The sequence below is a fragment of the Olea europaea genome, unplaced genomic scaffold, assembly GCF_002742605.1.
Source record: "Olea europaea var. sylvestris unplaced genomic scaffold, O_europaea_v1 scaffold683, whole genome shotgun sequence".
NCBI classification, from domain to species: domain Eukaryota; kingdom Viridiplantae; phylum Streptophyta; class Magnoliopsida; order Lamiales; family Oleaceae; genus Olea; species Olea europaea.
This window is the reverse complement of record NW_019265217.1, coordinates 304,360-330,188: the sequence shown is the minus strand read 5'-3', so window position 1 is coordinate 330,188 and position 25,829 is coordinate 304,360. Positions and strand designations below refer to the sequence as shown.

The window sequence follows — 25,829 nt, the reverse complement described above, 5'->3', positions numbered from 1 at the left end:
CTAGATTGAAAATTAATTAGGTGATGCTATAAATACACCGAAGTATCCATAACAATGTCAACCCTCTTCACATAGGAGGGACTGACTTCGAAATGAAAGATAATTTATCTGAAGTGGATCCTCTCTCTGTGAGGGAATGGACATTGTTATAAACATCGTATTATGTATAAGTAGCATATTCCAAATTAATTTAGTGCCCTAATGAGAGAGCATGAAATCATAGAAATTGGAAATCAATTCTCAGGCTAGTTAACTTTGGCATGTGTCTCAACAATTTGGAGGCTAGCCCTAATTGCTATTTTTCACTTTGTTATCCAATTCTTATACTAGTATAGTTTAATCCCCAACCTTTCAAATATTGTGAAGATGACTCTCTAACCTTCAAAAGGAAGGTTTCAAACCCCGAGCTATTTAATGTAACAAAATCAATAATGTAAAGTTAAAATCGCACTTGCCTTTTACGTTAAAATTAGAAAGCAAAAAAGAAGTGACTGTACAGTTTTACTTTCTAACTTTAGTTTTCAAGAAAATTAAATTCATGTTGTCGGTTTCCCATCGTAAGAACTCAATCTCATAACTTTAAATAAAATTTGGGAAGTCAAAATATCGCTTTTGAATATTGATGAGCTTTTTGCAAACTTTCTAAAAAGTTGGAGAGTGAAGCCTTAATTTTTCTAATGATTGAAGTACCAATCGATGAAAATAAGTTTATCCTATTTTTGTGGTCCATCTTAAAATCCAAATTTGTTATACATTAGTGGTTGATTAGCAACAATCTGATCCTAGTCAAGATTCTATAAGGAATAAGGTGTAGAGGTAACTCAAGCCTCAAGCTTTACGAGCGGAGGTGTAGTAAGACGTTTTCCTAATTTTAATATTACTTAGATTATTTAGATCGATAAATAAATAAACGATGAATGCCTTGAAAATTTATGAATAATAACATTTATCTCCATTGGATATGATCATCAATCTATGTGGTCGGTGATGTACTATGAAATAATAACACCAAAAAATGTACATACATTTCATTGGTGTTATATGATCACCAATCTATGTACGTGTCGTGTCAATATTCTACTTCAATAAGTCAATTTCTTTCAAGTAGAGGTACTACGCGCACAATATTAAAAGATTGAGGACATTATTCTTCAAATTTTGTCACACAAGTTATTTTAGAGTCAGTTTGATTGCAAATGTGAAAAAGGTAAATCAGTTCCATGTAAGTTGGAAAAGAAAAAATCATCAAAATCATACGAATGCGTTTTCTATGGAATTGGCCAAAAACATGCTTTAAGTGTTTGTATATTGGAACTCGAACTCCATTTTCACTTTCATATCAAACAGCCAAAGTAGAATACGAATTCCCGAATGTAACATTATTCATGAAATTCACTCCAATCAAACGGACCTTATTTCTTGAAGTTCCAAAATAAATTAGTTGGTTGGATATAATTCCAATTAACTCAACTGTCAACCTTTTATCTCAAAATTTTCAATGCCACTCACTCTCTTCCGTTCACGTTTGGTTTCGTACCAAACACAGCCTTGAGTAACCGAAAACAAGCATTTTAACTCATGACATTTATACTCAACGGAGTGCCGCTTTTCTGAGTTCTCTTACTCTAATCGACGAGATAAGAATAATTTATTGAAAATGAGGTCTCAGTTTGCAGATCTGCGAGGACTCTTCTCTCCGCTGCTTCTAAGCAGACTTCTCGTTCCTTTTCGGGTAATTTCGAGGACTTCTCGTGAAGAAATTATTCAATATTTATTGTTCAACTTTGGTTACGATGTTGATTTCATATAGGCTACTGATCGCTGTTCATTGCAATGTTAGATCTGTAATATATTTTTTTTTTGTTCTCTTTCGATTTTCTTTTCCGTTAATTTCTTACATTCATTTTAGATGTTTCGTGCATTTCTGATCGTTAATTTGTTAAGTGATTATTAGTGTTGTAAGATAGCTGAAGACGATGCCATTATCTTTTTTCAGGATAATTGATGAGGTTTTAATTAGTAAAGCTATGTCACTTGACTCACTTGTATGTAATTGGATTGTGGCGTCGGTTGGTAGAGACTTATTCAACTGAAAATTTGAGGTGCATTGAAATAATGCTGTTCAAATAATATGACTACTTTTGTCTGATTTTACTGATATTTAGGGGAGCTATGATAATGATGAAGTTCCAGATGAATATAGGACTTCATCAAGTTATTATCTAGCTTATATAATTTGAAAAGGGTCATTAGCAGTATTTCATGATGACGGTTCATTATTTTGTATGTGTGCCCACTCTAATCTGTTTATGATTGATCTAAGTTTATGTAAATGAAAAAATTTAAATTCTAAAGCTGAAAAACAAGAAGATATTAAAGAATTTGATATTCCAGGAGGGCGTTCTGCTGCTGCTGCAGCTACAGTTTCATGTAGAGGAAGAGCTTCGTCTCTAGCTTCCTCCGGTGCATCTGAATCAGGAAACAAGTATAGGAGTTGGATTGCAGGAGCCATTGCCCTTCCATCAGCAGGTTTGTCAACCACTATTTACCCAATAAGTGTTTTTGAATGAGCATTTTTTTTCCATGGATGTATTCATCTGTTTTGGTGGTATGCTAGCTATTATGACTATTTTACCTTTTCCCTTTTATTTGTTTAAGTTATTTTTCCATACAACTTACAATTGCATGATATTGTTCTCTTTGTGCAAAAAGTATTATACAAGTAGTTCAAATTGGTGAAATTATGGAAAGATAAGTCAGATTTTGATTTAATGCCACAAAGTAATAAGTCGGAGTGAATTAACGAGCAGCCTTGGAAATTGCTCAAATTTAGCATTGTGCATCCGATCCCTCTTCTCCAGCACTTATTATGTGCTTCTGCAGGCCAATGAGATAAAAGAATTTGCTCAATTTTGTAATGAGAATAAGTCTTATACTGTATTTCTCCATAAAATAAACATATAAATTCTTGTAATGCAAAAATGCTATCTGTTCTTAATGATTATCTGATTGATTCGAGTCTCATTGATCACTATAGAAAACTCAAGTTACTTGAGATATTAGTAGCTTTCTCCAACTTCGAATTTTAATTGATATCTCATTTTTCCCTTTTGTAAGCATAGTTTTCATGCTCCAGGACCAAGAGGGACGTGCTGCTGAGGTACTCCATTCCACCTAGGTTTTTCTGTCATTTTATATGTATATAATTTTACACGTCGTTGTTGTTAGTTTCACTCTGCTGACTGATGCTGCATTTTTTGTGCTCTTTAAAGATGGAGCGCACTTTTATTGCCATCAAGCCTGATGGAGTGCAGAGAGGATTGGTATTTAATGCTAAACTTAATCAGTCATTCTATGGCATATTCTTTCTGCACTAATTAGACAGACAAGCTCTATAAATTGAAATTTTGTTTATGTTATTCCCAATTTAACATGGTTACTGTGTTCTTCTTTTACTTTACATAATATGCACACTTTGGTTTTTCTTTATCTTCACATAATATATACACTTATGGATAGAAAAGAGTATCAATACTTGGAACCTCCCCCACCCCTTCTTTCACCGAGGATTTGTGTCCAAGTCTTCTACATGTTTTTATATACACTGATAAGTGCGTTTTTATGTACTTATATAACTCACAAACATGACTAAAATACAAGCAAAGTGTTTGAAATGATAACTAAATTCGTTTGATTCTAGGATTGTAGGGTTTTCTAATGGACTTGATGAAATTCACGAGAAAAAGAAGTAAAAAGGACCAGAACGAATCAAAGTGATAGTTCAGGGACCAAAGTGAAATTATCCAAAAGATGAACCAAAGGAGCAATCAAAGAATTGATAGTGCCAAGTACCAATTGGAGGTTAATATGAGATGATGAAACAAAATAGTCGAAGAAAAGAGGTCAATAAACAAGAAAATTGAGTTTGAGGACTAAAACGGCACAAAATGAAAGTTTATTAAACCATGTGGTCGCATGGTGTTCTTTCCATGCGGCCGCACAGTCTCCAACAGGGAATTAGAACCCCAAATTTGGTTCAACCATGAGGCCGCATGGTGTAAAATTTTGGGTGGATTCTGTAGTTTCCTTTTTACATTATAACTCTATTGGAAGACAATTTGGACGTGATATAAAAGCCTAGACTCATCAGAATTAGGGCGAGAACAGATTGGAGGAGAACAAAACACTTCTTAGAGACCAAATTGAGGGAGATCAACAAGAGATTTCACGAAAAACATAAAAATTTCATCAAATTTCAATATCCGATGATGTTTTATTTTCAAGAATTCATGTATTCCTTTAAATTCTCAATGTTAGGCTAAGTTTTCTCATGCTAGGAGATCGATGAAATATGTAATATGATATTTGGATTTTAATTCTTGCAATTTGATAATTAACGCATATTTGATTAATTGAATGATTTATATACATTAATTTCATCTATGATTGAGTGGATGCGATTATGTGATGTGTAGTGATTTATTTCTTATATTTGAGAGAAGGAAAATAGATTTGACAAGGTATAGATCATCGTAGGGCCCGATAGGGAATAGAAATATACCTCTATGCTTTGCATGATTCTTTAAATTGTTCATAAAACCCCATGAATTCTCATGTATATGCATCTGTCATAGAAATATAGGCTGATGGTAAATAAGAACATGTTCAATATTGCTCGAGAGAGTGTGTAGGATAGACTTAGGAGCATTGAGTCTTCAATAATCAAATTGTGTTGTCAAATTGTGAAATTAGGGTTTCAAGTGATTATTATATAGGAATTCGTGATCCTAGTGTTTTCTAATTTTATTGAATACAATCAATTTTGCATTCCAATCATCATTGTGTGATTAATTTCATTTAAACACATAGTTTGCATAATCAAATCATTTAGCGAAATTAGCGTTTTCATAAATTAGGGTTTTTCTAAGAATAAATTCCTGTTTTGATAAATTCATTTCGGTTAAGACTAAGGTAGATAAAATTGAATTAGGCGATCTCCGTGGGACGATATTCAGAACTTAATATTTCACTTTATTACTTGTTAACGAATCGTACACTTGCTGTAATTTTAAATCGAAAGGAAATAATTTCGTGAACATACACATTCAAGTTTTGTCTGATCAAGAAATTTCTACTGTATTAGATATTAGAAATCATATCACATTTTGAGCGCAAGGGTTATAAACTTGTGGCAATCAAGATTTTGGTTCCTAAAAATGAATTTGCCTAGAAGCATTATCATGATCTCTAGGAGAGACCTTTCTTCAATGTCTTATGTGAATTCCTTAGCTCTGGACCAGTTGTAGCTATGGTTAGAAGGGCTCAACACCTATCTACTTTCTCTACACTGTTTTATAAGAGAATTGATCTCAAAACCTTGTACTTATTCAAGTCTGGGAAGGCGAAAGAGTCATCAAATATGGTCGTAAACTCATAGGAGCTACAGATCCACATAAATCTGAACCAGGAACCATCAGAGGGGACTTGGCTGTTGTCGTTGGAAGGTAATTTTTTTCATAAAATTAATTTTTGTGGTTTATAAAATCATGTCATACTTCAATTCACATTTTTGGTAAATTCAAGATGGACTAGACTAAACTCGACAAGTCGATGGTATTAAAAAGGAAAAAGAATCTAAAAATATCTTATCTTATTTTGAACTTGTAAGCTTTAGTGGCTTAATTTGTTGGAAAAATTTCATCGTATGGGGCCATACATGTATATATATTAAAATGTGTGGTGCTATCTTTAAGGTTTAATCGATAAGGTGATTCACTAAGTTTAATTTTGGACTAATAGGTGTTAATTCTCATGGGATTAAAGTGTAGAGACCGGAATAATTATTTTAAATTGATGAGGTGCCAATTTAAAATAATTAAAAGATAATAATCAATTATTTAATATGGGGCCATGGTCCCCAATTACACGTGACTTTCAAAATCTCTACATCCCCATCAACAAAGAACAGATATCAAGAAATCACGTAACAGTTGGAAGATCATAATCCGTTTAGAAAATTCATATCTATGGATCAATGTACGCTTCCGTATTTATTTTTGTTTTCTCATTGATTTCAATATGGAGATTTAATGAAAATATGTGAAAAGATTTATGAATTTGGTTCCTTTCAATTTCTAATAAGTGGTATCAGAGCCACTCCATTGTTCAATTCTTTGAGAAATTGCAAGATTTAATGTTATTACAAATTTATATTGTGGATTATTTTTAGGTCTTCATCATGTTGTTATGTGAAATATGGATCTTGCTATATTTTAAAAGATTTTTAGATTTGACAACTTTGAATATACTTCTGTTGAATTTGATTATTATTATTATTATTATTATTATTATTATTATTATTATTATTGTTCTTTCAGATCTGTTATTTGTTGAATTCGAGCATTATTTTGTATATTGTTCATGATTATAATTCAAGATATGGATGGAATTTTTGGATAATTCAGTTTTTTGGATCAAGATCTGGGTAAAAGTTTTCTAAAATCTGTTTTTGATTTTCAATTTTTGGATTTAAAATAAAAAAAATTCGATCTAGCATGCGGCACACTTGCCGCCGACGATTACAATCGACTGTCGGCACCGCTGCTTCTGGCCAGCGCCACTAAGGCAGAGAGAGAGAGAGAGAGAGAGAGAGAGAGAGAGAGAGAGAGAGAGAGAGAGAGAGAGAATATTTAAAATGGAGGAGAGAGAGAGAGAGAGAGAGAGAGAGAGAGAGAGAATTTCTAAATTGGATGGATTTTTTAGGGCGAGGGCGCAAGGTGCAATTTTGGTATTCTCAAGCCCTTGCTTGCAATTTAAATTAGGGATAATAATTTTTTCAAAATAAAAATTTATTTTCCAATTTATTTTCCAATCCCTAAAGTTTAAAATCCATCCAAATCGGACCTTTAAGGTTATGGGTTTAATAATTCAACCCCTAAATTTTGGAAATTATTTAATTTGGCCCATTAAAATTTAAAAAATTGCAATTAAAGCCCTCAATCTTTATAATTAATTAAAATTGGCCCCCCAAAGTTTTAAGATTTTTCAACTTTTGATCCTAAAGTTTTTGAATTATTAACCTTTAGGTCCCTAAAGTTTCTAAAGGCATCTAATAATGCAAAATTAATGATTCGCTTTCTCAAATTATGGCACAAAGGACTCTTTTAAGAAAAATAATTAAGGTTTCATTATGTGAGACAATCAAATTTGAATAATTTGGTAAATCATTCATAATGAATTGAGGTTATCTAACATTTTGGACAAACTAATTGAAACAATGTCACCAAAGTGACCCCTTTTGTGTAGATTGGTTTGTTTGGAATGTTTAGATGTTGTGTGTGTGTGTTTCTTCATCCGGGTATTAGCCAGTCCAAAAGAAGGTTAATACTTGGCCGAATTACATACACATATATAGTGTGAATAATAAATCAATCCAAAGATGGTTTTATTATTTGACAGGAGTTATTGTTAATATTTGATCACTGTACTAAGAGTACCACTAGCAATTAATATTATTGTCCAAAGACTTGATATTAATGTTGCACTAGGTATCTTGAGATGAGACTTACCATTATTTGAATTTATTGTACATTAAATATAGATATGAGCATGATTATTTGTTTATTTTTGTTCTCTGTACAGCTAATTCATCTGCTACTACAATATCTGCTAATATCAATTCCATTCCCATGCTAAATGGAACAAACTTCAAGGATTGGAAGGAAAACGTATTGATCGTTCTTGGCCACATGGATCTTGATCTTGCTCTTTGGATCGAGAAACTCACTCCTCTTTTTTGCTCCTCTTACGGAAGAAAGTTCGCCTGATCAAAAGAGAAACTCTGAGAAGTGGGATCGCTCAAATCGCATAAGTCTAATGACCATTGAGCGCAGGATTCCGAAAGCCTTTAGAGGTGCAGTATCTGAAGGGATAACTAATGCCAAGGAGTTCCTTGCCGAAATTGAGAAACGTTTTGTGAAAAATGATAAGGCTGAAACAAGCATGCTTTTGCAAAGTTTGATTTCAATGAAGTATAAAGGTAAGGGGAACATAAGGGAGTACATATAGAGATGTCTCACATTGCTTCAAAACTTAAAGGGCTAAAGTTTGAGCTGTCTGATGACTTACTCGTGTATTTGGTATTGATCTCACTTCCTGCACAGTTCGGTCAATTTAAGGTCAGTTATAATTGCCAGAAGGAAAAATGGTCTCTAAATGAGCTCATTTCATATTGTGTGCAAGAGGAAGAAAGGTTGAAGCAGGATAGAACTGAAGTTGCTCACTTGATAAGCACTTCTAAGGATAAGGGCAAGAAAAAGAAGAAGGAATATGAAGCTCTCCTAAAGGTCCAGCACAAAAGAAATAGAAGGAAGATAAAGGAACTTGTTTTTTTTTTTTTTTTTTTTGCAATAAAACTGGACATGTAAAGAAGGACTGTGCCAAATATTATGTATGGCATGCAAAGAAAGGTACAATTCTTACTTTGGTCTGTTCTGAAAATAATTTAGCTTTAGTACCTAGAAAGACTCGGTGGATAGACTTTGGTACTACTACTCACATAAGTGTTTCTATGCTCCTACTTGAGCCACCGAAAATCAAGTGATGGTGAAAGATATATCTATGTGGGTGATGGCAAATCGATGGAAGTTGATATAATAGGCACTTTTAAGTTATTTTTGGGAACTAGTTATTACTTGGATTTGGAAGACACTTATGTTGTGCTGTCTTTTAGATGGAATTTAGTTTCTGTTTCTTTGCTGAACAAATTTGGATATTGTTGTTCATTTTGAAACAATCAGTTTAATCTTTCATTAAATTCTAATGTTATTAGTACTGGTTCATATCTGCATATGATAATCTATATTTGCTTGATATTATTGCATCATATAATGAATCTTTGCATGTGAAATAACGTGATACTAAACGCAAATTAAATAAAGAAAATTTAGTAGAATTATGGCACAAGCGCTTAGGTCACATCTCAAAAGCTAGAGTTGAACGACTTGTATTAGATGGTATTTTGGATTCCCTTGACTTCAGGGATTTTGATGTATGTGTGGACCGTATCAAGGAAAAATAGACCAAAACAAAGAGATTAGGTGCTAACAGAACTTCGAACGTCTTAGAATTGATGCACATGAATATTTGTGGGTCTTTCCCTACTGTTTCTTGGAACGGTCAACAATATTTTATATCATTCATGGATAATTACTCACATTATGGGTAACTATATCTCATCCATGAAAAATCTAAGTCACTGGACATGTTCAAAGCCTTTAAAGCTGAGGTTGAGAATCAACTTAACAAAAGGATAAAGAGCGTTAAGTCTGGCCGTGGTGATGAGTACTATGGCAGATATAATGGATCAGGTGAACAGTGTCCAATACCATTTTCTAAATACCTAGAGGAGTGTGGAATTGTCCCACAATACACCATGCCAGGACCACCTAGCAAGAATGGTATAGCTGAAAGACAAAACAGGACTCTTAAGGATATGGTAAAGAGTATGATAAGCCATTCCACCCTACCAAAATCACTCTGGGAAGAGGCATTAATGATTGTAGCTTATATTCTAAACAAAGTACCAACTAAGGCTGCTGCCAAAACACCTTTTGAGCTTTGGACAGGTAGAAAGCCTAGTCTAAAGCATTTTCATATTTAGGGATGTCCAGTTGAGGCAAGGCCCTATAGGCCATATGAAATAAATTGGACTCCAAAATAGTTAACAGTTATTTATTGGTTATCTGAGCAATCTATGGGCTATAAATTTTATGATCCCACACTTAAATCAATTTTTGAAATGGGAACCACAATATTTTTTGAGGATGTTGAGTTTGGAGGGAGAAATAAGGTTAGAGACATTGTCTTTGAGGAAGGATTGGTTTCCATTCCTACTATTGCTTTTGACAATGTACAAGTTTCTATACCTGTTATTGATCAAGAAGCATATCCAGAACCTCAACAAGACAATGTTGAAGAAGCTCCCATCCGAAATGAGGTAATTATTACAGAAGTACAAACTCAACAACCTCAAGAACCAATGACATTAAGGAGATCCACGAAAGAGAGGAAAAATGCTATTCCGGATGATTTTATGGTGTTTCTCTAAAAACGTAAGGAAAATAATGGAATGGCGGAAGATGATCCAATCAATTTCCATCAAGCCATGCAGGGTTCTGACTCTCAAAAGTGGATTGATGCCATGAATGATGAGTATAAGTCTATGCAAGACAATAAGGTTTGGGATCTTGTCCCATTACCCAAAGGTGTGAAGCATATTGCTTGTAAATGGATTTTTAAAGCAAAAAGGGATTCGAATGATAATGTGGAAAGATATAAGGCTCGTCTTGTGGCTAAAGGCCTTACCCAGAAGGAAAGCGTCGATTTCAAAGAGACTTTCTCTTCGGTTTCAACGAAAGACTCTTTCAGGACAATTATGACACTTGTTGTGCACTTTGATCTTGAATTACATCATATGGATGTTAAGACAACGTTTCTCAATGGCGACATTAATGAAACAATCTATATAGTGCAACCAGAAAACTTCGTGTCAGGAAACCCGAAGAATATGGTTTGCAAATTAAAGAAATCCATCTATGGGCTCAAGTAAGCTTCCCATAATTGATACCACAAATTTCATCAAGTTATTATCCCATTTGGTTTTGAAATGAATGCCGTTGATGATCATGTGTATCATAAGTTCAGTGGGAGTAAGCATATTTTCCTGATTTTGTATGTTGATGACATACTGCTTGCCATTAACAATATAGGCATGTTGCACGAAATCAAGAGATTTTTATCAAGAAATTTTGAGATGAAGGATCTTGGTGACACGTCTTTTGTATTAAGGATTCAGATACATCGGGACCGCTCTCGAGCTATTTTTGGATTGTCACAAAAAAGCTATATCGATAAAGTACTTAAGAGGTTTAGCATGCAAGACTGTAAACCAGGTGATACCCTTGTCGCTAAGGGAGACAAATTTAGTCTCGAACAATCCTCGTAAAAAGACCTTGAAGCTAAGGAAATGCAAAAGATTTCATATGCATCAGTTATAGGGAGTCTGATGTATGCTCAAGTTAGTACACATCCGGACACAGCATTCATTGTTGGAGTGCTAGGCAGATATTTAAGCAACTCTGGGATAGATCATTGGAAAGTAGCCAAAAGGGTTATGAGGTATTTAAAGAGAACAAAGGATTATATGCTCACATATAATAGATCGGACCACTTAGAGATTTAAGCAACCCTAGGATGGACCATCTTTTGTATTAGGGATTCAGATACATCGGGATCGCTCTCGAGGTATACTTGGATTGTCACAAAAGAGCTATATCAATAAAGTACTTAAGAGGTTTAGCATGCAAGACTGTAAACCAGTGACACCCTTGTGGCTAAGGGAGACAAATTTAGTCTCAAACAATCCTCGTAAAAATACCTTGAAGCTAAGGAAATGCAAAAGATTCCCTATGCATCAGCTATTAGGATTCTGATGTATGCTCAAGTTTGTACACGTCATAACATAACATTCATTGTTAGAGTGATAGGCAGATATTTAAGCAACCCTGAGATGGATCATTGGAAAGCGGGCAAAAGGGTTATGAGGTATTTAAAGAGAACAAATGATTATATGCTCACATATAGCAGATCGGACCAGTTAGAGATCATAGGGTACTCCGATTCTAATTTTGCTGGGTGCCAAGACAATAGAATATCTACATCACGCTATATCTATCTGCTAGCTAGAGGAGCTATTTCTTGGAAGAGTGCCAAGCAGACAATCATAGCTTCTTCTACTATGGCGGCAGAGTTTGTAGCATGCTATGAGGCATCTAAACATGGAATATGGCTGTGAAATTTTGTCACTGGGCTACGCATTTTGAATGGAATCGAAAGACTACTAAAGTTATATTGTGATAATAACTCGGCAGTTCTATATTCTAACAACAACAAGAGCTCATCGAAATCAAAATACATTGACATTGAGTTCCTGGTTGTGAAGGAAAGAATACAGAGTGGACATATTTCTATAGAGCACATGGGAACAAACTCCATGATTTCGGATCCGCTCACTAAAGGACTACCACCCAAGGTCTTTCATGAGCACACTGCTCGCATGGATGTTGTATTTCTTGAGGATATCATGTTTTAGTGGGAGTTCGTATTCTCGTTGCTTTATGTTTACTTTGGACACATTTGTGTATTTAGATATTTTTCTGTACAGAAATGAAGTATTCAGTTCATTCCACTCTATTATTGATCTCACTTAAGAAATAAGATTGGACCAGTTCGAAATAGACATATTTGGATCACATAACATGTAATTTCCATGCTACACTCCCATGATTGATCTTTATCATTTGGTTGTATAGGTGTGTGTGACCATTGATGGATTTAGTCACTCTAAATGTGACAAAAGCTTTGATCCTACGTCAATATGACTGATGGACGAGATTGTTTGGAACTATCCTTAAAAATGATAACAAAAGTTTGAGCTCATAAAGTTGCACACATTTGTAATATTACATGTATGACCCAGTGGGAGATTGTTGGAAAAATTCCATCGTATGGGGCCATACATGTATATATATATTAAAATGTGTAGTGATATCTTTCAGGTTTAGTCGATAAGGTGATCCACTATGTGTAATTTTGGACTAATGTGTTTTAATTCTCATGGAATTAAAGTGTAGAGACCGGAATAATTATTTTAAATTGATGAGGGGCCAATTAAAATAATTGAAAGATAATAATCAGTTATTTAATATGGGGTCATGGTCCCCAATTGCACGTGACTTTAAAAATCTCTGCATCCTCATCAACAGAGAACAGATCTCAAGAATCACGTAGCAGTTGAAAGATCATAATTCGTTCAGAAAACTCAGATCTATGGATCAAGGTACGCTTCCACATTTATTTTTGTTTTCTCATTGATTTCAACATGGAAATTTAATGAAAATATGTGAAAGGATTTATGAATCTGGTTCCTTTCGATTTCCTACATAATTTGTCCTAGTTCAATGCTAATGGACGTGTTGTCCTAATATAATACCTTTCTGTTTCCAGAAACATAATTCATGGTAGTGACGGTTTGGAAATTGCGAAGGATGGAATCAAACTGTGGTTCAAACCTAAGGAATTGATAAGTTACATGAGCAACGCTGGAAAGTGGATATATGGAGATAACTAATGATTAATAACATTTCATTTTTGTTTTCGTAATTTCTTTTACAATGCGACAAAATTGGACCCAGATGAAGTGTGTCTAGAGCAAAATATTGCCTTCTTTGGGTGAGTAATAAATGTTAAGGGTACATAATTTTTGGCACATAGGGGTGTCCACCCTCTCACGTCGGTGGGGCTCGCTCAAATAAAATATTTAAGTGAGTCTCACGTCATGTGAGAGGGTGAATATCCTTATGTATAAAAAATTAATATCCTTATGTCTGAAAAATTATGTACAATTATCTTTATTCGAGTAATAATATTACTTGGTGGCAACTGCCAAGTAAAGCCAATTGCAGCAATAACGTGCTACCACACTTTTATTAGTGAGTTTTGACTCTTGTCAATGCCATTTTTTGCCTTATTTTTGTTTGTGAATGCCCCCTTAGAAAATGCTTCAGCTTGGATAGATGGATTTAGCCATGAAATATGATTGACAACCAAAAATGAAGAACAGTAAAGTTCAATGCTCTATATGGTAATTATCAGGATTGGATTGTGCAATTTACAATGCATCCTCCAGACTAGTTTTTGTATATGGGTTTTTTTAGCAAAATGGTTCTTGGATGTTTGCCCATTTCGTGTTTTTAGTTGAAACCTTTAAATCTTGGAGTAAATGGTCCCCAAAGTTTTGCATGCTTGGTTCAATTGGTCCTTTTGAGTGAATTTTGTTCAAAAGGACAGTTAGTTTTAGCACTTTCTATTAAAGATAAATTGTATATATAGTCCCAACCTTCACAAAAGTAGCAATCTTGTACTTAAACAAATTTTTTGTCGTGTTTTTGTTCCTAAGGTTCAAATTGGGACTAAATTACACAATTTATCTTTAAAAGAAGGTGCATTTCACACTCATAATTAATGGTTATTTTGGATGAAATTTATCCATAAGGACCAATTGTGTCAAGAAAGCAAAGGCTTGGGACCATTTGCACCAAGATTTAAAAGTTTGGACCAAAAAAGGTGGACAAATATTTAGGCCCATTTATACTAATTTCCATTTCCATTTTAATTTACTTTGTATTAATGGAAGCAATGGTCCAAAACTTTTGAATTTTTAGCAGACTCTACTCTAACCTCTAGTTTGTGCCGGCAAAGGTTTCAAATCTTTGAAAAATTAGCAACTGGAGTTCATATGAACTTTGACCAAACTAAAAGGTAGGGGTGCACACAATTCGGTTTGGACGGTTTGTGACAAATTTTCAAACCAAACCTCTTAAAGCGTTTTGAAATTTTTTTCAAACCAAACCAAACCAATTCAATTTCCAAACCAAACCAATCCAAACCACCTTTTCAGTTTGGTTCGGTTTAAAACCACGGTTTAACGAAAAAAATGTACATCGAACAAGTTAAATCATAAATTTTAATCTTAAATATCACGTTAAAATATAAATATTAGTATTATTATAAATACTATGAACAAATATTTTTCAGTTCTAATAATTCAATGCAGTGAAACAATTGGTTCTAACCTTTTAATCAATACTAATTGGCAAAACATCTCCAGTAGTAACACATGATTCGTTATCTGCATATAACAAATATATACAATTATTAAAATTAAATGGTTTAAAAAACTATAAAATAAAGTGAATAGAAAGATAAAATACGATAATACTTTCTATAGCTTTTTCTGAATCATCCAATGCTTCTACTGCATCCAAATATTGACGAATCACAATAGGTTCCTTGTTACTATGTAACCAATTCTTAGTGCAAATCACTGCCTCAATGATCTTTGCACTCAATAAACTCCTAAAAGGATCGAGAATCTAACCACTAGGAGAGAATGCAGACTCAGAAGCAACCGTAAATATTTGAATGGCTAACACATCTTTGGCAATTTGGGAGACAATCTTGTACTTATTTTCATTCAATTTCCACCAATTTAATAAGTCGAAATCATCATTGGTCAAATCTTCACAACGATCATTTAAATAATCCACCAAATCATTCTTCTCTGCTAGAGTTTCTTGCATAAGCCTAGCTCTAAAAATTGAGGGAATAGGTTTAGAAGTTCCCAAAGCAGTTTGTAAAGCACTTTAGCTTCTAGGTTGAGTAGCATCCTTAGGTGGGACTAATGGTGGATTCATCATTTCCTTATAGCATTCATATAACCTGTGAAGCGTGTTTTCAACTTTTTTTAACAACATGTTTGCAATTTGTACATCATAAATAAGTTCAAACCCAACTTTAAGCAATTCCAACTTGCATCTAGGGTCAAGAATTGTTGCTATGAACAACAATTGATTAAACTTTTCAAGATTGCCCCAATACTTATCATATTTTCTTCTCATGCTAACTGCCATGGATCCTATCATACTATTTGGCTCTTTAGCTAATTCATTCAACTCTGCATGAATTTCACATATTTCTTGAAAGAAAGTGTTTGACGTTACATTTAAAGAGCCACTAATTTTCAATGTCATATCATAAAAAGTCTTCAAGAATCCAACAAATGCTTCTGCTTGGTCCCAATCGACATGTGTTGGTGGTCCATCTATATTTTTCCCATTAGACCTTTCTTCATCAAAGTACTTTGTATAGTTTGCATCACTTTCCAAAACATCAAATGCTTTTTTAAACTTTATTGCAGCCTGTAACATCATATAGGTGGAATTCCATCTAGTTGATACATCCAAACACAATAAACCTCGAGACTCAATATTTGCATCCTTACAACTCTCTCGAAATCTTTTTAGTCGTGCTGGGAAAGATCTAGCATACCGTACAGCATTTCAAATAGATGAAATAGCATTGCTAATTTCTTTTAAACCATCACAAACTATAAGATTGAGAATGTGAGCACAACACCTCATATGAAGCATTTCTCCCCCAAGAACTAGACCATTCTTCTTCTCTAGAAAACAACTCTTCAATTTCATTATTACTACGTCATTAGGTGAGGCATTATCAACCGTCACAGAGAAAATCTTATTAATTTCCCAATCCTGAAGGCAAGATATCAATTCCTTTCCTACCATATCACCCTTATGGCTGAGGACTTGGGTGAAACTTATGATTCGTTTTTTAAGTCTCCAATGATCGTCAACCCAATGAGTATTTAAACACATTTAACTTACATTTTGTATAGATGTCCAATAAACAATAGTCAAACAAACCTGGTGTTTACTCAATTCTTTCCTCAATTTCTTCTTCTCATCGAAAAACAAACGATATATATCCCTAGCAACTGTCATCCTTGAAGGAAAATCAAAAGTCGGAAAAAAAATACCTTGTATAACACTGAAAACCTTCATCTTCAACGTGTCAAAAAGGTAACTTAGATAATATAAAGTACTTAGTAATCTTTTCTCTCACCCTTTTTGAGTAAACTTGACAAGTTGTCCACCACTACTAACACTCTCCAAAACCTCATCATTTCTAGAGTTACCATAGAAATTTAATGTCTTTTGCCTTTTGTCTTGAAACCTATATGGATATTTTTTGCATAAATCCTTGATATGATTTCACAATGTACTAGTCCCACCTTTAGATTGATGCTTATACACTTGTCCGCAATAAATGCATTCTACAGTTCCATCATTCTTTATATCAAAATGAGCCCACACATCGGACCTTTTATGTCCCTTCTTACCCTTCGCACTTTGTTGCAAATTCACATTTTCACTCTTTACTAGAATTTTATCATCGGTCCCATGATTACTTTGCTCTTCGAAAGTTGAATCCATATCCGATTATCTACATACGAAAAAAAATCATATTATTCAACATGACGTCAAAGTTAATATACAAAAGAATTTGAACAGCAAAAGATTTCAAGACAGGTCCCCCACCTGCAACAATTTGTAAAGAAACTCCTAATCAATTATGAAATACCAAAAAGGCTTGAATATAGTGTGTTTTTTATTTTATTTATTTATTTTTTACCACAAGAATAACTATTAATAAAAATTATACACAAGGTGGAATGAAAAATATATAGACATCATGCGCACGTGCTGAAGAGTGAGATTTAACTCAATGTAGATGGAAATATCTTCATGTTAGGTCCAAACATTATTCCTTTTAAAATGTCTCTCGCTAATTCAAACTAGAATCAGAATTATAACCTAAAAACTGGTTATCACCAATGCTACTTTGATTGGGAAGCTTATTGACTTATATTGACTAATATCTTTACAACCAAGTCTGTTTCTCTGCAATCTTCTATTGTGAAATGAAAACCAAATCATATCTCACCCATATCCTAACATACGATCATAACTCAAATACATTTGGGCTTACACATATACATTTTGACCAATCTGGTCCTAAATCATCATTCCCAAATAGACGAAACGACCTAATATTAGCATGGAGATGTGCCTCATTCAGTTAATTAATTTAGCCAGAAACTGTATAGGTGATCATCAAGAAACAACAATTTCCAAAAATAAATAAATCCTAAGAAGCTACAAGATGAGAATGGCTGCAAGGCAGGACGAAATCTTAGATCGATAGAGGTTGTGTTGAAACTAACTCATTCACAGTAATCAGATAGATCGATTATAAAAAGAAATTAAGAAAATAAGTAGAAAATTAACAAACAACACTCCCTACATGAACATGAATTAAAATAAAGAATCAATATATAAAAATATAGATAGTAGAAATTCACATACCTTTGTTGTTAGAATTTGAAAGAGGGAGAAATAACCTAGAAGTTACAAAGTCGAAAAATTGAAGAGTTGAAGAGAAGACTAGAGTCTTGGAGCTGGGTAATTATCTAATTGGGTATTTTGTTAAGTTGGGTATTGAATTTAATTGGATTGGGCCTAATATGAAGGTCTCCTTTCAATTGGGATGTATTTGGTTTTACTTGGGTTGAATAAAATTTAAATTAAAACTGAAATTGTTCTTTTTTTTTGTTTTTTAGCAGTTTGGAGGTTTGAAACGGTTTGCAAATCAAACCTAAACCAAACCACTTCAAAGCGGTTTGGTTCGGTTCAAAACCAAAGTGTTGACGGATCCACGTGGATCCAAACCAACGGTTTCAAAAAAAGGGTTTCGATTCGATTTGGCGATTTCGTTGTTCAGCCCTACTAAAAGGCATAAAATGATAACTTTAGAATTAAAAATTTTACAAATATTATTAACAATTAAACTTCAAAAGAAAAAGAAAAAAATCTACCCCAGTCACCAATTCCCATCCTCACTCCCATCCCCCATCTTTATCTCCTTCCCCACTCCCAATATCCAACCAAGACTAAACTGCCGTTGCAAAAAGCAGAACTCCATCAAATCCAAATCCCAAGTTTTATCTGGATTGCTTTATATGGAACCAAACCAATACAAGCCCAAAAAATTATACAAATTCAAACAAACTCTCCAATCCAAACCTTTAATTCAACACTAAACACCTAGATTTTTTTTTCGATGGATTTATGAAGATTTGAGGCCATGAAGAGAAATGGGGATCACACAAGAAATGGTTGAAAAAGCACGCAAAACTTCCCATTTCAGATCGGTGATCTTTGTTGGGAAAATTTATGTGGAGAAATTACAATCGATTCAAACTATGGCTTTGTTCATATTGTGGAGAATTGTACAGCTAATAAAGTGGTACCCTGGGAAATTGCCTGATTTGGAGTTCATATTTGATTGTAATGATTGGCTAGTTATTCATGCGAAGCACTATCGATAGCCGAATTCAGGGTTGCTGACACTATTCCGGTACTGTTCAGATTGGAAGAGCCTGGATATTGTATTCTCTCCAACATATTGTATTCGCTCTAGTGGTTTAAATGGTTTGAAAGTATTTCATTAACTACAGTTCAGCTTCTAGCTCTTTGTTCGCTGGTCTAACCTTCATCGATGATGAGAATCTTAGCACTTTCACCTTGTCCCTCTTATAAATCCTAGTTAGAAGCTTGCTGATCTGTGGCAAGAAAAAATAAGTTCTCTCTTTGGGTGAGATAAACCATGAAATAGTTATGAAACAAACCTTCGTGTTGCCTTAGCGGCGTAAAGTGTTTCTACTACTCTAATGAACAAATGTTACCTGTGACATGAGCTTGAGGCTTTCTCTCCCATTGTAGCTCTAGCATGAGAATTAGTATGAGATTTAACAACCTAGATTTAGGAAGAAAAGATAGAATGGGTATCCAAATAGTCAAATTTTTCTCAGATCCATACCTATTTCGCCTTAGGAGAATTTATAGGTAACTAGAGCCATGTAACTATTGGGCATTTATAGTGCCACTTATCCCGTGGAACGTCTTCCACTACTCCCACATTCTGATTGGAGGACCTCCATGTATTCAACGGTTGGTTATGTCCATGATTACCGATAAATGATCCTCGCCCAATTTAATGATGATTTTATGGCTAAGTATTGTGTCGGCCGCATAATGGTAGATGACCTCATAGTGGTCGAAGACTCAGCATGGTCGTTGAGGGCCTCATAGTGGTCGACGATCCAACATGGTCGTAAAGGGCCTCGTAATGGTCAATGGTTCAGCATAGATGTAAAGGGCTTATTGAATAGCCTTCTCTTTGTTGGTTATTGTAGACAATTATTAATGTTATCCAATATCAGATCACAAGATGCAATTGAATAAATTATGGATGATTGTTTATTTACATCCATGGCTTTAAATAAGCCAAGAGCAACAACTTCTGGTGAATTGTAACCAACAAAGCTGCAATAGCTAGTAAATGATAAAAATAGATAAATGTGAAATAGAATGCAAAACTAAATGCTAAAGACTCTCCTACAACTAAACTAACTAATACGAATCTAAAGGAAGACTGAATTTGAAGAACTGATTGCTTAAATCAAATTGCAAAAGATTATAGGAACGGAAATGATTACAAGACTCTTTTCTCTACTCAATATTTGCTTGCCTAACCACACCCTTTTCCTTTCTTATTTATAGTCATTCCCTAACAACTTTTCCATCCTATTTGCCCCCAATTTAATGATGATTTTATGGCTAAGTATTGTGTCGGCCGCATAATGGTAGATGACCTCATAGTGGTCGAAGACTCAGCATGGACGTTGAGGGCCTCATAGTGGTCGACGATCCAACATGGTCGTAAAGGGCTTCGTAATGGTCGATGGTTCAGCATAGATGTAAAGGGCTTATTGAATAGCCTTCTCTTTGTTGGTTATTGTAGACAATTATTAATGTTATCCAATATCAGATCACAAGATGCAATTGAATAAATTATGGATGATTGTTTATTTACATCCATGGCTTTAAATAAGCCAAGAGCAACAACTTCTGGTGAATTGTAACCAAAAGAGCTGCAATAGCTAGTAAATGATAAAAATAGATAAATGTGAAATAGAATGCAAAACTAAATGCTAAAGACTCTCCTACAACTAAACTAACTAATACGAATCTAAAGGAAGACTGAATTTGAAGAACTGATTGCTTAAATTAAATTGCAAAAGATTATAGGAACGGAAATGATTACAAGACTCTTTTCTCTACTCAATATTTGCTTGCCTAACCACACCCTTTTCCTTTCTTATTTATAGTCATTCCCTAACAACTTTTCCATCCTATTTTCCCTACAACAGAATGTTGTTATCCTCCACCCGTCTTCTAGTTGCTTCTCAATTCTTCCTGTTTCTTCTAGAGTATGTAATCCGAACGGGGGTCTATCATTACCCTCAGCTGCAAGAATCACCTTGTCCTCAAGGTGAAAGTCAGGGAAAGCTTGACTGATGGACTTGGCAAATTCCCATGATGATTCAGAAATTGGTAAGTCCTTCCATTTAATCAGAACTTCAACTTCTTGTTCCTTTCCTGCCTGTCGGACTTCTAGTACTTGATCGGGTTCCACTACCCATTCTAGGGAAACATCCAAGTGTGGAAGAAGCTGTTGACTAGCCACTGCTGTACCTAGAGCCTTCTTAAGTTGTGAGACATGAAAGACAGGATGAATTGTAGCTGGTGGTGGTAGCTCGAGATGATAAGCTACTGATCCTATCCCTTTGATGACCTTATAAGGGCCAAAATACCCAGGCCCCAACTTTTCGTTTGGCTTCTTTGCTAATGATCAAAGATGGTAAGGTAGAAGCTTTACATAAACTAGGTTGCTTTCATCAAAATGGATATCCTTTCGATGTTTGTCAGCAGCTATCTTCATCTTTGCTTAAGCCTGAAGAAGGTGGGCCTTTAGTTCATCCAATATGACGTCCCTTTCAACCAATTGCTGTTCCACTGAGTTTACTACTGTGTTTTGGGATCCATAACATATTAACAAAGGGGGGTCTCTCCCGTAGACGGCCCGAAAAGGAGTAGTGTTTGTAGAAGCATGGAAGGTGGTATTGTACCAATACTCCGCCCATGGCAGCCATTTGTGCCAACTCGAGGTTTATCATAAGCAAAACACTGTAGGTAAGCCTCCAGATATCTATTTACCACCTCTGTCTACTCGTCAGTTTGCGGATGGTATGCTGTGCTTCTTTGCAAAAAGTTACCCTGTAGCCTAAATAATTTAGTCCAGAAGTGGCTTAAGAAGATCTTATCCCGATCTAAAATAATGGAGCGGAAAATCCCATGGAGTTTTACTACTTCCTTCACAACAATGGCCGCCACCCCTGAGGCTGTATAAGGATGCTTAAGGGGTATAAAATGCGAATACTTGCTGAGACGATCAACTACCACCAGCAAAGAATCAAAATCTTCTGACTTTAGCAACCCTTCGATGAAGTCCATGGAGATATCTTCCCAGATTAGGTGAGGAAAGGGTAGGGATTGCAGGAGTCCTACAGGTGAAAGGGCCATATTATTGTTCAATTGACACACACGACACTCCTCCACGAACTTCTTTACGTCCCCTTTCATCCCAGCCCAGTATAAGTCTCCCATCATCCTCTTATAAGTTTGCAAAAAACCTGAATGTCCTCATATTAAGCTGCTATGAAACTCACGAAGCAAAGTAGGGATTAAGGTGGAAGACCGAGAGAGGACTAGGCGTCCCTCGTAGAGTAACCTACCTTGATCGAGCGAGTATCTTGGGTGTGAATCCGGGTCAGATTGCAAGTCTTACTTAATCTGAGAAAGCTGTGGGTCATTGCCCACTTGTTCGGCTATCATCTCTACATCCATCATCATGGAAAATGTGAGTGCAAACAATTCAATTTTAGGTGAGATACGAGACAGTGCGTCGGCAACTTTGCTTTCAACCCCCAAGCGATATTGAATTTCGAACTCATATCCTATTAGTTTATTAATCCACCGCTGAAATTCTCCAAGCACAATCCTCTACTCTAACAAATATTTTTGGCTGTGTTGGTTCGTTCGGACTATAATCCGATGTCCCAACAGGTAATGCCTCCATTTCTGAATTGCGAGCAATATAGCCATCAACTCCCTTTCATAAATCGACTTCTGCTGAGCTCTACTTGACAGTACTTAGCTGTAGTAAGCTCTGGGTTGTTGGCTTTATGTCAAGACTGCCCCCAAACCATACCCCGAAGCATCGATTTCCAATACAAAGTTCTTTGAAAAATCAAGTAATGCAAGGACTGGAACTGTAGTCATTGCCACCTTAAGTTGTTGGAAAGCCGCCTCTACCTCCGGGGACCAAACAAAGGCGTCTTTCTTAAGTAACTGTGTGAGTGGCAAAGATATTCTCCCATAGTTTGTAATAAAGCGACGGTAGTAAGCTGTTAATCCCAAGACCCATGCATCTCTTTGAGGTTTTGGGGTGAAGGCCATTGAACCATAGCCTTGATTTTTCCTGGATCGGCCGTCACTCCCTTCGCTGACACATCATAGCCCAAATATTCCACTTGCGGTTGATTGAATAAGCACTTCTTAGCATTGTCATATAGTTGGTTTTCGGTTAAAGCCTAGAACACAGCTTCCATGTGCTGGTCATGGGCTGCAACATCTTTGTTATATGCCAGTATGTCATCAAAAAATACCAATAAAAACTTCCGTAAAAATTTTTTGAATACCTGGTTCATTAGTGACTAGAATGTTGCTAGAGCGTTTGTGAGACCGAAAGGCATGACCAAGAACTCGTAATGTCGTTCATGAGTCTGGAATGCCGTTTTATGTATGTCTTCCTTCTTAATTATGATCTGATGATACCCCGCCTTCAAGTCTAGTTTGGAGAACACAGTAGCCCATTGGAGTTCATCCAGTAGCTCATCAATCATAGGAATGGGGAATTTGTCCGGGACTATGACTTTGTTTAGGGCCAATAGTCCACACAGAAGCGCCAATTTCCATCATTTTTTCTTGACAAGCAAAATCGGGCTAGAGAAAGGGCTTATACTAGGCTGAATAATACCAATGGACAACATCTCTTGAACCAATCTTTCTATCTCATTCTTCTGAACCTGTGGGTATCAGAAGGGCCTAACGCTCATTGGTTCAGCCCTTTCTTTCAATAAGATGGCATGGTCAGAGGCTCGCTCTGACGACAAACTTTTTGGCTCCCTGAAAATGGTTTCATATCGTTCCAGTAGTTGCATAATGACCAGGGATAGTGCCATTGTCCCCTTCTTTTCTTCATCAATTACAAACAATTGTCCCAACTATAGTCTATGCCTTTCTTGTTGTCCCTTTCAACGTCATTACTATGTTTCCCATCTTAAACCTCATGATTAATAGCTTCCAATTCACCTCCATACTACCGAGGCTGTCGGACCACTGTATCCCGAGTATTACTTCTATCCCGCCCAATATTACTACCAAAAAATCCTCCACCATCGTCAACCCTTGCATTTCCAATACAATCCTTTTACATATTCCCTTTCCTCTGATAAATTCTTGTGAACCCAAGATCACTCCATAATTTGTCGTAGCTATAACTGGAAGCCCCAATTTATGCACCAACCCAATTGCAATAAAATTGTGGATGGCCCCACAGTCAATCAGGATCGTTACCGATTGCTTCCCGACCTTCCCCTTCAATTTCATGGTTCCTGGAGTTACCAATCTGACCACCGATTTCAAGGATAACTCAACCTCTTTCACCACTATTTTTGTTTGCTCTGTTAATGGTGATTTCTCTTCCTCGATTTCGCCATCTTCTTCTTCCACCAACAGGACTCTCAGTTCGCGATTCTTGCACTGGTGGCCGACGATGTATCTCGCCTCTCACCAAAAATAGAGCTCCTTCTCCCTTCGTAACCTCCACTCTACACCGGACATAGGTCAAGTTGGAAACTTTTGTTTGGGCGCCGTTCGTTGACCTCCGACAGTCACCGAACAAGTAGGGAACCCCTCATCCCTCATTTCTTCTAGCCGGCTTGGGTTAAAATCTACTTTTGCACTCTTCTGGGCCGAGTTCTCTTTATTGGCATGGGTGATTAAGTTCCTGTCCTCAACTCTTTGGGCCGTTTCCATTATTTGGGCCAACCCAAATGGGCGTAGTAGTTGGACCTCAGCCCGTATTTCTGGCTTTAGCCCATTGATGAATGTGCTCTCCAGAACTTCCTCTGATATTTCCTGTACTGCGCAGCCAACGCTTCGAACTCCCTCCTGAACTCAGTCACTGATCCTCCCTGCTTAAGGGTGAGAAATTTTTCGCAAAGGCTACCTTCCTGAGTGGAGCGAAACCGTATTAGAAGTTGTTGCCGAAAGTAGCCCCAGTTAGAGAATGGAGTTCTCGCTTCTGGCCATTGAAGCCAAGTCAATGCATCACCTTCCATACTCACTCCAATTGTTGCAAGTTTCTCCTTTTTTATCAACCCATTCACTTCGAAGTATCGCTCGGCGTGAAATAGCCATCCATCGGGATTATCGTCGCTGAATACGGGCATTTCTATTTTTCTTACCCGCCTCCAATTATTCTCCTCCCAAATCTTGCTTAAGCCCACTATCCCTCTGCCTGCGTTGGCTTTCCCAGACCCTTCAGATGCCTTTTGATTTTTCTAATGTCTGATAATAGATTGGTAATTAGTTCAAAGGTACTGATTCACCCGTGATACAGCCGAATCCACCACCTCCGTTTTTCTACTAGAGTCAGCCTTCTAGTGAATCAATGTTGAAACAGCTTTTTGGGTATCCTCCATTGTCTGCATCATCTTAGCCATGTGCTGGGTGAGCTGATCCACTGATCTTTCTAGCCGAGGTAACCTCACTTTCATTTCTTCCATATCCTTTTCCATGGCTTCCAACTTGCTGTCGATTTTTTTCTAAGCCATCAGGAGTCGTGCTCTGATACCAATTTGATATGAATCTAAAGGAAGACTAAATTTGAAGAACTGATTGCTTAATTCAAATTGCAAAAGATTACAGGAATGGAAATGATTACAAGACTCTTTTCTCTACTCAATATTTGCCTGCCTAACACGCCCTTTTCCCTCCTATTTGCCCCATAACAGAATGTTGTTATCCTCCACCGATCTTCTAGCTGCTCTCAATTCTTTTTGTTTCTTCTAGAGTATGTAATCCGAATAGGGGGTCTATCACTAACTTTGTAGCCATTCTTCTACTGACCAGCTTGGACTTGTTCTTCTGCTCAAAATTACTCTATATACTTAAGATCTGGCTTTGATATTCTTTCTGAATGACATTGCTGTGTAACATCCTCCCACAAAGTCAGCACAATTAAAGACCATACTTCATATCCAGAACTCTATCGAAATGTCAGGTTTTACAAGAAATCATCTTGATATGAACTATATGATG

At 35.9% G+C, this 25,829-nt stretch overlaps 2 protein-coding genes across 2 annotated transcripts; one reads left to right on the top strand and one right to left on the bottom strand.

Annotated features, from left to right (window-relative positions):
* Positions 1–1,484: 1,484 nt before the first annotated feature.
* Positions 1,485–13,189, top strand: LOC111390479 (nucleoside diphosphate kinase 4, chloroplastic-like). The gene is given in 7 exon segments (XM_023015526.1): positions 1,485–1,732; positions 2,395–2,529; positions 3,118–3,160; positions 3,273–3,323; positions 5,144–5,311; positions 5,392–5,504; positions 13,066–13,189. Coding segments are annotated over 5 exon segments (489 nt in total). The 5' UTR covers positions 1,485–1,732; positions 2,395–2,529; positions 3,118–3,127.
* A 9,221-nt stretch (positions 13,190–22,410) lies between these two features.
* Positions 22,411–22,901, bottom strand: LOC111390493 (uncharacterized mitochondrial protein AtMg00860-like). Its single transcript, XM_023015540.1, has 2 exons — positions 22,649–22,901; positions 22,411–22,523 (listed from the first exon to the last, which is right to left on the bottom strand). The coding sequence occupies exons 1-2, from the start codon at positions 22,899–22,901 to the stop codon at positions 22,411–22,413; spliced, it is 366 nt and encodes a 121-aa protein (XP_022871308.1).
* Positions 22,902–25,829: the final 2,928 nt, after the last annotated feature.

Excerpts from the sequence above, each read along its gene's own strand:
- LOC111390493 (XM_023015540.1), bottom strand. The coding sequence starts at position 22,901 with ATGGCCTTCACCCCAAAACCTCAAAGAGATGCATGGGTCTTGGGATTA. Across the intron at positions 22,524-22,648 it reads AATCGATGCTTCGGGGTATG|AAATGGAGGCATTACCTGTT; the intron begins GTTTGGGGGCAG and ends CTCGCAATTCAG.